The 16,948-nt window shown below is 40.2% G+C and overlaps 1 protein-coding gene across 1 annotated transcript in view; it reads right to left on the minus strand.

Annotated features, from left to right (window-relative positions):
- The window catches only part of WASL (WASP like actin nucleation promoting factor), a 71,518-nt gene that overhangs the window by 27,089 nt on the left and 27,481 nt on the right, over positions 1-16,948 (minus strand). The window contains exons 2-5 of the mRNA XM_077834533.1: positions 10,415-10,549; positions 8,041-8,127; positions 7,249-7,345; positions 2,503-2,526 (exon numbers count right to left, since the gene is read on the minus strand). Of these exons, the coding sequence (XP_077690659.1) occupies positions 2,503-2,526; positions 7,249-7,345; positions 8,041-8,127; positions 10,415-10,549 (343 nt within the window). The remainder of the gene's footprint in view (positions 1-2,502; positions 2,527-7,248; positions 7,346-8,040; positions 8,128-10,414; positions 10,550-16,948) is intronic.

Below are 16,948 nucleotides of genomic sequence, written 5' to 3' on the forward strand. Positions count from 1 at the left end.
AGCTTTCTCAAGACGCTTCATATTAGAGGAATTGGTGGGTAGGCATACATTACCCTCAAGGATCCTGGGATGAGGAATGCAATGGATTGTGAACCAGAGCTCAGACCCTCCCTGGAACAGAAATTGACATTTTGCCTCTGAGGAAGTCCACGACTAGAAGCCCTCGCTGGTGGAAGTGTTCTGTATGATGGAATCCTTGTCTGAACATTTGCGATCTCATGAGAACTTTCTGCTGTGTGATTTGCTAGGGTATCTTCTTCTGACAGGTGCAGAGCTACTAAGGTGATGTGACAGCCTAACACACCAATTCCCAACAGAGAAGGAGGACAATCAAGCCCTTGCTTGTTCACATAGAACATTGTTGCAGTATTATCTGTCATAGTTCGGCCCCGGACCATGGGCAGGAAAGCTACACAGGCTAATCAAAAAGCTCTAGAACATTTATATGTAGGGAAGGATTAAGTCTCCTTGAGTGTCCAAAGGTCTTTTTGATTTGGTCTTAGTGAGCTCTCCACAGGATGCAAGGACAGCTGTGTAATTAATGATGGGCTTAAACCAACAAGTTTTGCAGAAAACTTTTTTGGAATGAAATTAATATTGTCTGATTTTTCTGATACCAGCTACTTTAAAGAATTCTGATAGCAAAACCTTTCAATAAGTGTCACAGTTTAAAATATTTTCTTCTTTTAAAAGAAGAACGAAGGACAGTTCTGCTTCCCTGTTGATGTTTATGTGTTTTCAGCAGGGAAGACTGGACAGGCCTAAGACATCAAACATGCTCAGCTCATTCCTTTTCAGGCTCTTCCCTGCTATGTGGCAGCCTCTTCAGCAGCAGCATTGGCATGAGACCAACCAGGTTCCAAACTCCTCCCCAGGACTTGCAGAGTAATTCCACTGCACCACAGCATTTCCCAGGAATCACTGCTTTCCAGTTTCAATCCCATTCAGCTCCCAGTGTGCTCAATATCAAAGGTGGGGTAACCCTCTCCCTCACCTCTCCACTGTGCACATGCACATACTTGTGCCTCCTCCTCCTCCTCCCCACATCTGAAGAAAGATCCACCCCTTATGCAACTGCTTGTTTCCTCAAATCCCTTAGAGAGGCTGAAGGGATACCCCCCTTCTGTCTTCAAGTCTTTCTGGTGAAAATAGCATGCCTCCTTTCTCCCTGCAGCCTAATGCCCGACTGCCTTCTCCAGACCTATGGATGAATCCATCCCCACACCACCCACTGCCTCCCCTCTCTCCTAGTCCATGGTAGTGGTAGAAGTGAAAAAGAAAGCATCTTTCCTGGCCTGACTGTTTGAAGTTTCTCCCCAGGCCCCATGGATCAGTCTGGGGTTGTTATGCATACCGCATTTAGTGCTAGATGCTCCCCAAGCCCTTGAAAAATATTTGGGAGTGAAGGGGCAAGCCATCCAGCCCCCATTTCTCGCCACTGCCATCCTGGTGTGGAACTGAAGGGGGACTTCTGAATATACACAGGCTCCCATTACTCCTCAACCCTGTGCAGGGGCCTAAGAAGTGAAAAAAGGGACTTCTCCCAGCTGCCCATTGCTTCCTGGCTCCATGCAGAGACTCTGGGAGAAGAAGGAGACACTTCTCTGGTCTTAAACTCAAACAGCAACTCTTGTGCCTTGAGAAAATTGTGCATGTGCGCTCTTCCACTCAGTGCAGGGCCAAGAGTGATGTCTCGTAAGTACTGAACACGAAGACAAGGGAGTGCTACTGACCAGCATAACAGAGAAATCAACTGTACACAAAGTGCTGTCAAATGGATAAAATAACCGAACTGAGAAGGAGATTTTTTTGCTGGCTTTGCAGTTATTGTAATCTTAGATGCTGCAAATAGGTTGAAACAGTTTTCTGGAAGATCAGGCAGAGCACATGCCCTCAAGTTTCTAGTAGCACTTTGAGCTGAGAAGACAGTAAACTTCACAAAGTGAACTAAAGCCATTTTGTCTTCCTAAATTAACAGGTAGTTCCAATGCCTGTTCTGCTTTTACAAGCAGCAGCACAAAACTGTCAAGACTTAGATCAATTTCACTGTTGCAGTTCAGAACCTTACAGATACTTGTGAAAGATGAGAATGTCAATTTTACACTGTTAAAAAAAATCACTGCCTATTAAGACTTAAGCACTCCTGTTTTTAAGATAAAAAGGCCATCCCCTCTGATTTTATTGTTGTTTGCAACTTGATTGCTGCAATTTGGAATTCATTTGTATATGACTCTATGGTTTGCCTTACTTGTAAACAATTCCAAACCTTAGTTCTGATCTCATTCAATAGCTGGCCCCCATCTTCACTGGTAGTGGTCATGAACTACTGTACAGGTAAGTAATCATGTAAACATTAAAATTCTGATTTACTGGAATTGATCCTTTCAGGACTGTTTAATACAACCATTAGGTTACGTTAAAGAAAGCCAAAAGTCAGCGATTATGTCTAAATATGAAGGAGTTAAGAAAAATGAACTGCAGTAACCCTATGCAAAAGCTTACCATTCAGTGGGTCCCGTCTTTTTTCTGTTAAAAAGACAAAACAAAAAAATATTTATTCAAAAGGTAAAACCGAATTCTTCAACATTACACATATCTCCATAACTTGTAGTTTTACAAATTATAAAGACTTCCTACATTTGAATTTTACTCTTCTAGTAATATACAAATTATCCATAATTGCAATTTTGTTTTATTTTAGTAGTTATATTTTTTGTCCAAGAACAGAGGAAAAGATACCAGATTTAGCCCATTTATAAACTGATTTAAATCTGAAACACAAAGTTTAGCACAACAGATCAGTGAAATCATGTATATATTATGAAAGCCCCCGATCCTGCAAGAGTTTACAATTGGGACTCCTCATGCTTACAGCTAAGCATATGCTTAGTCTTTGGAAAGTCAGGGCCTTAGATTATATGCCACAGAGAGCCGAATCACAGCAAAATTAGAAATTACAAAACTATAAAACCCACATTAGGAAAGAATTAGTTGTTTGAACAGTTTACACTGAGTAGGACTGTGTGGACCTAACTAACTTTTTTTCCAACTGAAAATTTGATTCAGGCCAATTTGAGGCCGTAACATTTTGTACGGTGACGTGTTCAAATGTTAGTTTTCAAATGAAAAATAAAAAAAATGTGTCTGATGCAAAGATTGTTAAAGCAGACTTCTAAAGAGAATGCACTATACTCTGTAAAGTCCTCTCTGAACAGACACCATGCTTTAGTCATTTATGTAAAACTACTCACAATCTGAAGTGCTTATATAGTGCCTTTATCAGTAGATCTCACAGCACTTCACAAAGGAAGCATCAACCCCATTTCACAGATGGGAAAACTGAGGCAGAGGTGAAGCAACTTGCCCAAGGTCACCCAGCAGGCCAGTGGCGCTGTTGGGATTAGAATGCAGGTCTCCCAAAGTCACAGTCCACTGCTCTATCCACTAAGAAACACTGTCCCCACTGAAGCAGAAAATATTACCATTTTGAAATATTAGAATTTAATTGCAAGTATTCATATAGATCTAAAGCTGAACAAGCCTAATAGGGCCAACTTGGCCACCAACCTACGCCAACCTAACTTTAACAAGCAGAGGGGTCAGCTTTGATGTTCAACTCTACCATTTAAAATGGCTTTCCCTCCAACAATATTATTCTCTTCTTCACCCATATGCACTCTTCTGTTTGTAAATGCTTATGTGTGAGACATATTTGGGATCAGCTCATTTCTTTTTTGGAATTAAAGTGGGAAGGTTTATTTTAGATTTACTTTATTGCACAAATTGGTGTGTATTTTTATTCATCTATATTAGCTTCCTGATCATCTCTCCTAACGCAGCAGGCAGATAAATATGAAGTTTCTGGTTTAAAAGCAGCCTTGATGTTAAAGGCACTGAGCGCCCACACTACAAATGAAGTCAACCGAAGTGGCACGTACTCAGCATTTTTGATTAAGTATGGATTTAAGATGACTAACTTCTTCAAAGCAGGGTGACTAATTACAACTTTCACAGCTACCTATTTTCCAGTAAGGCAACTGAAACTGAGCATAAAAGCTCTGGTGAATAGCAACTGGATTGCAGGGGAAGTAGCAGCTTTCCTCCTGCAGTTAGATGTTCAAAGAAAAGCTGCCAGCTGTTACTCTCTAGAAATGGCTGGACGGTTTTTAAGAGGACTCTAGAGATCTAAATTGGGCATCAGTGTAAGACTTCTAGTTCTGTTCCTTCAGAATTTAAGGTAAAGGCAGGTAAGGAGATCTTTTCAGGGGAGGTGAAGGGAGAAGGGACTGACAAGAAGCAAAGGGCACAGCTGCACGTCTACAAGAAGGTTAAATGACCTTCCCAGCCAAAACCTGTAGCATTTTAGAACAAAAAACTCTCCCTAACACCCCACAAACCAATACAGCTTGGGTGTAGGGGTGGAAGATACAGTAAAGACTCTTTGCTCCTATTTCCTTTTATTTTATCCATTTAGCTACATGGGCTAAAGACTTTTGTTTTGTGGGAGTTCTCAACTGTGCTTAATTAGGAGTCAGTCACAGCCATGTACCACCAAAAACCTCCGATCACCCAATCAGAACATGTTCAGTAATTGTTCTTTCCCTCCATACTACCTCTCATTTTATTCTCTCCTTCCTTCACCCAGATTCTCTTTCTATCCATCCATTCCTCCTCCAACTCAATTTCTTTCTCCTCTTGTTTACTACCCAGTCAATCCATCCTCCTTTCCTTGTTTACCTGCACCCAGTCCTACCAGACCATTCTGCTACACTCTTCCCTCCACACTGTACTTTCTCTTTTGAGGAACACCAGGGGCCTCCCCTCTTCTTCCTGTCTTCCAAATCTCTATTTTAGCCTTGCCAGATGAGCTCCTGGGGTAGCTGTTGCTGCTGCTCCTGGGCACCTCTGTTAATCAGTGTCCTTATCACATCCCAGCACTTCTAGTAGGAAGCGGTTGGCAGAAAACGGGGAAGAGCAGGAAGCAGCAAGTAGGCATTCTATGTGCAAGCCTCAGCTCCAAGACCTAGTTCACAAGGGCATAGAATTGTCCTGCTCAGCCCCTGCCAATGATGAAAAGCCTCAAGGGACACCTGGAAACTTTCCCAGTAGTCCTGCGGGCTAGTCAGAGCCTCCCAGGAGTACTTTGGCAGTGTGACCACTTGCCAATATGTCAGGTGGCACCTGTTCCATGTGAAGTTTATTTTGAGATATACACTAGAGCGGTAGGATTCTTGTAAAAAGCAGAAAAAAATGAACATTCCAGTGTTTGGCATTATTAAAATAATTCCTTGGAAGTCTAGAGTATCACCCATTACCAAAACTGCTCAATATTTATGACTATTCTAATACCATGTGCAGACAGCACTAAGAGCATTAGAATACATTATTTCTACATCTGATGAATCAAGGTGGAGATACATCAGAAGCATTACGTAAACATATCAATTTACTAATCAAGCTATACTGTGTAGTCTTTAGATAAGTGAGAAATACAGTAGCTATAATTCAAACACCCAGAATTAGATAAAATCCTGTCTGAGGTATATACACATTCATAACTCCATCTGGTGGCTTGATCTGAGAACTTCACGAGTTCTGTACATGAAAGGAAAAAAACCTAGAAATGAATTAAAAAGGAGAAAACCAAACAACTGAAAACTATATAATTAAGTAGCTGTTGATTATGTAGCGTTTTAAATTAAAACAGAGAAACTTTACAAAAAGGATGAATAAGTCACAGTGTTACTATGGTGCATAAAACATGAAGTTCAAACACACAAAGCGGTACAGGTTAATAATGGCATGCTTATATTGTGTTGTAAAGTAAAAGTGTCTTTACATGAAAAATACTATATTAAAAACTAACATTTTTATGAAATCATCTTTTTTCTGTATTTTTGAAGAAAGTTTACCATGGCCAACATCGTTCAGAAGTCTGCTTTGCAGCCATATATGAATAAAGGCTTTTCAAGTTTTAAAATATTGCTTTGCTTTAGTATCATCTTTATGAGAGTGAAACTTGGGGCTTGTGAGAGTTGCAAGGCTGATAGCCTTGGAGAACATATTTACCCAATGAACAGTTAAAGCACAGACACCATTCCTGCGAGTTTCCACCACTGTACCTCACTAACACATTCTAACTCCGGACGTTCACAAAAGGACTTAAGTTTTGTGATGCCAAGTGTCACAATACCTAACTTTTAAGTGCCTAGCTAATCACAGGAACTACACTGCAGGTGTATTCAGGTTTTGGCCTCTGATTGATTACCAATTGTTAGGGCAGCAGATTTGTCACAGCTTTTTTTTTTTTTTTAAAATCAAAAATAATGGCACAGTCATAGTAAATTTAGTAAAAGTCACTTGACTGCTATCTGATTTTTGATAAATATCCTCTTTGCGTCATCAAGGGGGCATCAATCATTCGCAGCAGCACCATCTATCCCCGGAGCCACAATCCTAAACTTGGAGCCAGTGTCCCTTGGCGCTGGACATAGCACACTGCTCTGGGTGTTGCAACCAGGTTCATGGGGGTTGCAGCACCCTCTAGGTTTCACTCACCCAACCCTCCATCATGATGGGAGGGATGGTTGGACCATACCTGGAGCAGGGAGCCAGCCCCACAGGACACAGGAGCTGCAGAAGCCACCACTGTGGGATGAGACACTGACAGAGAAAAAACTCAAACGGGGGAGACAAAAGTAACAAATTTTCTGTTTTTTTTTTCATGCCATAACACGCATGTAGCCTTACCAATTGTGACTAAGACATTTCTCCACTAATAACTCGATTGATGCCAACAATCAATTTCACATGGACTACTGGACACACCAGATAGTAAGAGATTTCAGTTACTAATCATTTGGGCCAAATTTAAACAATAGAGTTAGTTAAGAGAAACCCAGAAATGAATGGCTGGTCAGTTTAATTTGCCCACAATTTACATAAAGATTTCCAGTTCACAAGCAAACTTTCTTTACCCCTTCCTGTCTGTACTTTCAAATACCACATATTAGAGGAGCTTCAAATTGCAACGAAACTTTAAGAGGAATAAACTTTTGTATTACCTTCAGGAAATTTGTACTGTATATTTTTCTATATCACACACATGAAATAAGCTTACACAGGGAAATTAATGCCTAAATATGGCAATAAGTTCTTAAATAGCTTTCAGATATAGAAGCATCAACTAATCCCCCAGACACCCATAGCCTAGCCTCAATTTAATGACATGTTAAATTGAATATTTACCAGATTTTCTTTGCCGTCGTCCAAGCAAATCAGTTATTGTTTTCCGGAATTTTTTAGCTTCTTCTTCATTAGCAAAATTAAGACCAACCTGGCATGTCTGAAAGAAAACATCAGTTTTTTCCCCCCATAGAGACCAAGAAAGTTGTTTTAAAGTTTTCTAAAAAAAGCTTAAATTGTGAAATATTCTAAAAATTAAGTAAACAGACTTTGTTTATGAAGGAATAAGCTAGAAACAATTAAGACTCATCACCTTATAGTTGTAAGTGAAGAACGTAGAAGCAAATATTAATGTCAAATTTAAAAACATTCAAATTGTGGATTTTTTTTAACAAGATGTGTGAAGTCCCATTTTGTCATATCTGAGCAAAATTTCAAGTACAAAGAATGACAAAAATGAAAATTTTACGTTAAGGGTACATAAAAATTGCTTATGTACTTGAAAATGCTCGTTTGGTGACACTAATGAAGCAACTATCAGTTGCAACTGAGGATGTTACTTCCTTGCCAGAGAAAGAGCACATTAAAGAGGTTTTTTTGTGCTCCTGTTCCATTCGTAGTTTAGATGTTCTATTTTATCAGTGACATTAGAAAAAGTTCTTATTTATAATTAAATCTGCAACAAGTTGCTAGAAAGAAGATACAGGTAATACTGTACTTTATAAAATTGTTTGATTTACAAAGTGAAAGGTGAAAAAACATATGAGATATTAAAAAGTTATTGTACAAAGAAAAAAAGCAGGACAAACATTTTAAAAATAGCTATTCAAGAATTAAGTTAATATTGAAACTTACATCTCCAGCAAAGGTATGAAAATATCCTTTAGGACTATTATATACAAAATTATTGTACAGTTCCTGCTCCCACAAGAGTTTCCCATCCTGGAAAGGAAAGAAATGCAGATACTGAAAACTGAAGATAGTAATAAAAAAAGAATGACTAGACAAACTTGTATTGCAATAGTGCTCAGAGGCCACAACTGGAGACCACAGTCCTATTTTGCTAGACACTGTATATGCACAATGAAGAAGAGATGGTGTCTTCCCCACCGAGCTTACAATCTAAGTCAGATGATTACTGGAGCTTGCAGGAAAGCCAAATTATTCTTACAGGTTACTATATTATTGCCCAAGTTTCCAGATATTATCAAACTATATCCTTCAAAATTTTATACATATACAAGGACACTGGTCAAAATTTAAATAACGGGACAAAATAAGACGGGGCTATGGAGCCTTTCATTTATAGGTTGCGGTGTCATATCAAGGTCAGGTTTGTAACAACTGGAAATAGTTATCTTCCAGAGGACTACGAAATTTCACCTTTGCGAAGTGTTCTAAAATGTCTGAATGAAAGGTGTTACAAGAGTGCAATATCAAAAGAATAGGTGGTCTCAGCCCAGTGCCTAATGATCAAGTGACAAAAATCACAGACGTACAGCTCCTCAGCGCTCAAGTCTCTTTTGAGCATGGGATTTAGGCACCTTTGAAGGCTTTATCTCTGTCTGAATTGACACACATTGGCAGGGTAGAATTAAATATCAGATAGTTACACAGCATACTTAAATATGAAAAATGCCCCCAACAATTTCCTCCCCTCCCCCATCATAGAAACGTGGGGCTAGAAGGGACCTCAAGATATCATCTAAATCATCTCTCTGTGCTAAGGCAGGAATAAGTATACCCAGACCATCCCCGACAGAGGTTTGCCTAACCTCTTCTTAAAAACCTCCAAGGATAAGGATTCCACAACCTCACTAGTAACCTGTTCCAGTGCTTAACTATCCTTACAGTTAGGTTAGATAATAGGAAAAGCATTCTATATCTTCCTTGCTGCTGGGGTGAAAGTAAAACACGTGACTTACTGGTATGAGGGCCGGCGCCTCGGGCGGAAGGGGCAGGGCTGGGGGGGACAGCGTCCCCCAGCCAGACCATCCACACTAGCTGGCCCACGCTGCGACAGTCCTTTAAGCAGGGTCCTTTGCCGTGGCAGTGCTTTAACATCGCTGCCCCTGCATCAGTGGCCCTGCTGGTAGGGACCTGGCAGGGCCGCCAATGGGGGGTGGGGGGTGGGAGGGGCACAAAAGGGGCAGCGATGTTAAGAACAGCAGGGTGTGGGCCGGTACTGTCGGCCACTTTTTACCAGTATGCTGTACCAGCCTGTATTGGTTTACTTTCACCCCGCTTGCTGCAAACTAAGAGGACAAACAGGGAGAACGACTGATCACTGTCCATTTTGTTAACCTTTTTCATATTTGAAGCTTGAGTCTCCCTCATTCCTTGCCTTCTCTTCTCTAGAACTGCACCTGTTTCTTCTTTCACCTTTCTTTACAGGTCATGATTTCTAAACCTTTTATCATTTTGTTGCTCTCTTCTGGTGTGTCTCCAATTTGTTTACATCCTTTCTGTAAGCGTGGTGTCCACAACTTAAAGTGGAGGCCTCACCAGGGACAAGCAGAGCTGAACAATTACTTCCCATGTCTTATGGCAATCCTGTTAAATACATCCCAGAAGGACATTTGCCATTTTCACAACAGCACACACTCGTGTTCAATTTGTGACCCATTATACCACTCAGATTCTTTTCTGCAGTACTGCCTCTCCAGTTATTCCCCATTTTGTATTTGGGCATTTGATTTTCATACTTAAGTGAAGTACTCCATTTGCCGTTACTGAATTTCATAGTGTAGATTTCAGATCAATTCTGCAATTTATCAAAATAATTTTGAATTTCAATCCTGTTCTCCACAGTGCTTACAACTCCTCCAAGCTTGCTGTCATCCACAAATTTTATAGGAAGACTCCACTCCATCATCCAAGTCATTAATAAAAATATTAACTACTACTGGACCCAGCACAGACTCCTGTGGGATGCCACTTGAGAGGTTCTCCCAGTTTGACAGTAAGCCATTGATTCTGAATACAGTCTTTCAGTCAGTTATACACACCACTCATAGTAATTTCATCAAGACCATATTTTCACAGTTTGCTATCAGAATGTCACATGGGACTTTATCAAAGTCTTACTAAAATCTAATAGGCGTAATTCTTGCATTACTCACTTTATAACATCCCTTTATGTAATTCATGCAAACAATTCAAGGAAACATTTAATATAAAATGACCTTATCTTAGCAAGTAAAAAATTAGACAGAGAAATGTTTCTTACCTTGATGTCAAATATTCTGATAAAATAAGACCTTTGTGGATTGTCTTTTACAAGGCAGGCTACTCCACAGCATTTTTTTGACCACATGGCATTGCGATCTGCTGCATATATCTGGACAACTGCTGAAGACATTGTCTAAAAAAAGATGAGAAAGTTCACACTGGTTAAAGCTTAAAATTAAGAGTTCCACATTCCTTCTTCTAGAGAAACCTACACCTAGTTTGATTCTATGTATCAGGCAGCAGCAACAAATCACCAGTTGTCAAGCTCAGGTGGTCTAAACTTTTTTTTTTTTATATCATAGAAACAGACTAACGTCAGAAGGGACCATTATGATCGTCTAGTCTGACCTCCTGCACAACGCAGGTCACAGAATCTCACCCACCCACTCCTGTAACAAATCCCTAACCTATGTCTGAGCTACTGAAGTCCTCAAATCGTGGTTTAAAGACTTCAAGGTGCAGAGACCCCTCCAGCGAGTGACCCGTGCCTCATGCTGCAGAGGAAGGAGAAAAACCCCCAGGGCCTCTGCCATTCTTTCCTGGGGGAAAATTCCTTCCCACCCCAAATATGGCGATCAGCTGAACCCTGAGCATGTGGGCAAGACTCACCAGCCAGACACCCAGGAAAGAATTCTCTGTAGTAACAGGGCATATTTACTGCTAATAGTCAAAGATCAATTAATTGCCAAAATTAGGCTATCCCATCATACCACCCCCTCCATAAACTTATCAAGTTTAGTCTTGAAGCCAGATGTGTCTTTTGCCCCCACTGCTCCCTTTGGAAGGCTGTTCCAAAACTTCACTCCTCTGATGGTTAGAAACCTTTGTTTAATTTCAAGTCTAAACTTCCTGATGGCCAGTTTATATCCATTTGTTCTTGTGTCCACATTGGTACTGAGCTTAAATAATTCCTCTCCCTCTCCGGTATTTATCCCTCCGATATATTTAGAGAGGGCAATCACAGCTCCCCTCAGCCTTCTTTTGGTAAGGCTAAACAAGCCAAGCTCTTTGAGTCTTCTTTCATAACACAGGTTTTCCATTCCTCAGATCATCCTAGTAGCCCTGTGATCAACCAATATTCTGAGGTACTTCTCCTCCTCTGTTACTTCCAAGTGATGCGTCCCCAGTTTGTAACAATAATTCTTATTAATCCCTAAATGAATGACCTTGCACTTTTCACTATTAAATTTCATCCTATTACTATATCCTTTTGTAAGATCCTTTAGATGTTCTTTTAAAAAAGAATAGGATTTTGAGAATTCTTAACCAGACACCAGCTAGTAGAAATAAATACAAGCAAGAAGCGGATAGGTAACTGGGATGATGGTACAGGTGATGGAGTTAGCATCTGTTTGCAAAGCACCTATGCAAAAGTTAATGGGAACGTGAGAACACTCAATAGAGAGAATTATTTAATTGACTCAATTAGGACTTCCTTACACTAGGATTTTTAATAATGTTTTCACATGTTAATTAACATGTTTCCTGTCAACTCTAGAATTTATGATGAGGTTAGTTAACAAACAATTAAAAACAATTGAGGAGTGTCTCCAATGGGATTTTTTTTAAAGATGAGAAACAGCTTCATTTTTCAGGTTTCAGAGTGGTAGCTGTGTTTGTCTGTATCAGCAAAAACAATGAGAAGTCCTTGTGGCACCTTAGAGACTAACAAATGTATTTAGGCATAAGCTTTCAAGGGCTAAAACCCACTCCATCAGATGACTGGAGTGGAAAATACAGAAAGTTTTGCTTTTTTCTGCAGCAAGTAATGTTTTAGAAACTAGGGAAAAGCAGCAAATTCCTATTCTTCTGCATCAACCACCAATGAGGGCCACACACATGGCAATTTATGCTTTCCACTGATACTCCACATTACTCAACTTCTGCAAGATTGATGCATAAGTAATTCTTAGTCTCATTTCAGGATCCAGAAACTTGGAAGCTCTGCTGGCAAAGCTCTTAACTTATTCATATTTACTGTACCAATAGATGTTGCAAGTCAACCACTATGAATATCAACTATTTGAGTCTAACTTCAAAGCCAGTTTATTTTTCCAGTTTATAAGAACTGCCTGTATCGTAGCCTGAGAACATTGAACCAAGTCTCAATTTTATATATCTCAGAATTGTAGTACTGGAAGGGCCCTCAAGAGGTCATCCCCAATCCAATCCCCTGCACTCATGGCAGGACTAAGTATTATTTAGACCATCCTCAACAGGTGTTTGTCTAACCTACTCTTAAAAATCTCCAATGATGGAGATTCTACAACCTCCTTAGGCCATTCATTCCAGTGCTTAACTATGCTGCCAGTTAGAAAGTTTTTCCTATTGTCCAATCTAAACCGCCCTTGATGCGATTTAAGCCCACTGCTTCTTGTCCTATCCTCAGAGGTTAAGGAGAACAATTTTTCTCCCTCCTCTTTGTGACAACCTTTTATGTACTTGAAAAATGTTATGTCCCCTCTCAGTCTTCTCTTCTCCAGACTAAACAAAACCATTTTCCTCCCCAATTTTCCCTCATAGGTCATGTTTTCTAGACCTTTAATTTTTTTTTGTTGCTCTTTGCTGGACTTTCTCCACATAATTTCATTTAAAGTATGTTGACTGATGTGTCAGATTTTTTTTGAAGTCATCCAATTTCAAGAGTTCAATTTCTGACAAAACATCCTGTGACATTCTGCATTCCAAAGCACCCCATATTTACCACAGTGATGTAATTATGATATGTTTTGTACAAAATATGCCTTGAGGTATTATTCTAAAAGGCTTGATCTGCTAAACATTAATATCTCATTGGATAGTATGTGCTGTCATTGTATGTGAAGTTATAAAGTTTTGCTATGTATGTGTTACTGAAAGATACTGTAAACTTGGAAACACCCACAACTAGCCTTTCAGGTACAACAGTGAAGAAGCTAGACAGTGCTAATGGCCCATCAATAAAGACAATGGACCACGGAAAAGGCTTGTCCTCACCTGGAAATCTTTCAGACAGCCTATGGATAATGACAGGTTTCAGAGTAGCAGTCGTGTTAGTCTGTATCCGCAAAAAGAACAGGAGTACTTGTGGCACCTTAGAGACTAACAAATTTATTAGAGCATAAGCTTTTGTGGGCTATAGCCCACTTCATTGGATGCACAGAATGGAACATATAGTAAGAAGAAATATATATACATACAGATAAGTTGGAAGTTGCCATACAAGCCGTGAGAGGCTGATTAGTTAAGATGAGCGCTTATCAGCAGGAGAAAAAAAAAAACTTTTGTAGTGATAATCAAGATGGACCATTTAGACAGTTGACAAGGATCCTCACACCTTCTTGTCAACTATCTAAATGGGCCAGCTTGATTATCACTACAAAAGTTTTTAGTCATCGGAGGGTGCCATTGATATTGCTCATACTGGAAAGAAGTTATATTTTTATGAGCACACCACATTTCTTGGTCCATGAACCAGGTTTGGTTGTTTATTGTTACATTACCCTTTTTTTATGCCAACACATATATGTTGGTTTTATATAATTTCCACCAATCATTTTTTTTTACTGTAAATTTATGGTGAGATTACCTTATTTTAAATTTCACTTTCCTTTTTTAACGAGGGTACCCCATTTTTATTGGGCTTCTATTGTTTTCTTTCATTCTAATTCAGGTATTTATCATAATTTATTTTCTTCTGAAACTATTTTATAGGACCCTGTTTCATTTCCCCAGGCGCTGACATATATTACCAGATATACTTCCTGTGCCTTTCCACTGGTTACACCGGAAAGGACAAGAGTGCACTGGCGTATGGTACGTGTACGCACTTGCATCTTCCAGGTATCTTTGAATGACTGATTAATGTAAGGGTTTTGTTTTTTAGTTTCACTACTACTGAGGGGGACACCTGGGCCTCCCAGAGGCATTCCCTAAGTTAGGCAGCAAAACAGCCTTTTCAGACCCTAAAGAATTAGTCCCAGACATACATGAGAAACTTCTACTCAATGTACAACCAACCACACTAGAGCATATAAAGGAGAAGGAAGAAAAGGAGGAGAAAGTAGGACAACCTGGGTGACCACTCCATCTGAGTCAGATTAGGAGTTCACAGCAGTTTGGATAGCCAGGTCTATTCCCAGAGGGATGACATCCTAGGATCTAGATAGAATATAAACATTCTATAGGAAAAAAGTGAACTGAATGTACAACACAATGGTGTCAGAACAAATCTCTAGACCAGTGGTTCTCAACCTTTCCAGGCTACTCTACCTCTTTCAGGAAGTCTTATTTGTCTTGCGTATTCCAAGTTTCACCTCACTTAAACTAGTTGCTCACAAAATCAGACATAAAAATACGAAGTGTCAGAGCAAACTATTATTGAAAAATTGCTTACTTTCTCATTTTACCATATAATTATAAAATAAATCAATTGGAATATAAATATTGTACTTGCATTTCAGAGTGATACTTGAGCCTGTTTTTCACTTGTGGGCTTTGTCTGAAGCCTGAGCCCCACTCCCTGGGGCTGAAGAATGTAACAGCTTCACAGAGCCCCCTGTGGTGTGGGGTCCTGTTCAAATGCCCAGCTTGCTACTCTCTAATGCCAGCCCTGCACTTGCAATCCTCCTGAACCCATCCCAGGATCCCCGTTGGGGTCACAACCCCCAGGTTGAGAAACACTGATCTAGATGAGTTGAGTACCCCCTGGAAGATCTCTGCGTACCCCCAGGGTTGAGAATCACTGCTCTAGACAGCTTAAACCGACAACTTTAAGTATAAACTCCTATTTCTCTCAATGGAATGAACTCCGAAGCCTGCTAATTGCATGTTTAAATTTCAGTGTTAACAATTTCACCTGAGTAAAGGAAACAAAACAGAAGTTGGGTAATCATATGAAAAACTGCACAAGGTACTGTGACTGATCTCATTTTATAGCATCCTAAATGGATGGAGCTTGTGCAAGTATTTGGCAGTGTGGTTTCCAACTCCACCATCATTATGAGGGCTCTACTATTAGACTATACTGTTCTTGTCTCATATTTGTGTTTTCCAATAATCACTTTCACTTCTTGGTAAGACTCCTTAACATAGGAACATGATAGTACCGGCCCTTCAACCTGGCCAAGTATTCAGAAGATGCTTAGCAGCAACTGGGAGAAGTTCTCACTTTCTACATCATCCTGGAAAGGAATTCCTCAAATACACCTAAAATGTATACACATCGAGTCTGGTATCTCATTCATTTGACCTTCCTGGAAATGTTTAGCCACCAAAAAAGAATTGGGGCAGGAAAGCTCCAACTACCCCGAAGTCTATTACTTATTCCTTGGAACCAGAAGTTTTGTTGTAACTATGTTTAAAACGTAAGTCTTAAGCTATGTCTACATTTAAAATGCTACAGCTGCAGCACTGCAGCTACACTGTTGTAGTGCTTCAGTACAGACACTCACAACAGGAGGGGTTCTCCTCTTACTGTAGTTAATCCACCTCCCTCAGAGGCCTTAGCCAGGTCAAGAAAAGAATTTTTCTGTCAACTTAGCACTATCTACACCGGGGTTAGGTCAACCCAGCTATGCTATTCAGGGGTGTGGATTTTTCACACACCTGAGCAACGTAGCTGGGTGGACCTAACTTTTCTGTGTAGACCAGCCCTTAGATGTTGAGAAGGAAAGGACTGTGGGGAGGAGCGTCATTAGAGACTAGAAAGGTTTCCCTGTCTAAAAGTTTATCATCCTTTCTTCCCAAGACTGCATCTGCACTGGCATAAATGGGAGCTACGATATTATGTCACCCATTCCCATTGGTGCAGTTTGAGCTACTCTAGCTACACTCCAACTAGAGGTTAGGCATTTTTGCAACTTGAGCAGGGCTAGATGACACTGTACAGCTTCAACCACTGCCATCACCGCTCAAATTACAGGTCTCGTTTTTGCCAGCATAAACAAGGCAGAAGAAAGCAACAGTCCAAAATGGCAATAAGGAACTTTGTATCCAATGGAGAACCTCTGTACACTGATCTCCCATTCCCCTGGACCTCATGAAGTGGGACAGGCTCTGGGATTCACACGAAGAGAAGGGACGGGCAGGAACATAGGCTGAGAAAATATACATTACTCCACCACTGGGGCATGGAGAATGTCCAACGGCAATAGCTCCAGAAGCTGTATAATATTTCTGTCATCTCTATTAAATGTTAGAGATATCCTCTAAAGGGTACCCTCCAGGGTGAGCTGCTAAACTCTGCTGAGGAGTTTGGAGTGGGGAAGGTGGAAGAAGGGTGACAAAGCTAATGCAGATGGCTCTGGCTTCCCACCCATACACCCATCCAGAGAGCCACAGGGTTTATGGGCTGGTTCAACACCCTGTTCCACTTTCACCCCGATGGAAAGATAGTTGAGACAAGGAAAAAATCTCAGATTTTCTTCTCAACCTCTTCTGGTGGGTCTTCCTCAAAGGAGGGTTGATCAGCTACGCAAAATATATTAATCAGAAGGCTTGAAGAGTGCAATGACGTGTTTACAGCACATATGGAGATTTTCCTGTGGATAGA

The sequence above is a fragment of the Eretmochelys imbricata genome, chromosome 1 (assembly GCF_965152235.1).
Source record: "Eretmochelys imbricata isolate rEreImb1 chromosome 1, rEreImb1.hap1, whole genome shotgun sequence".
Taxonomy (NCBI): Eukaryota; Metazoa; Chordata; order Testudines; family Cheloniidae; genus Eretmochelys; species Eretmochelys imbricata.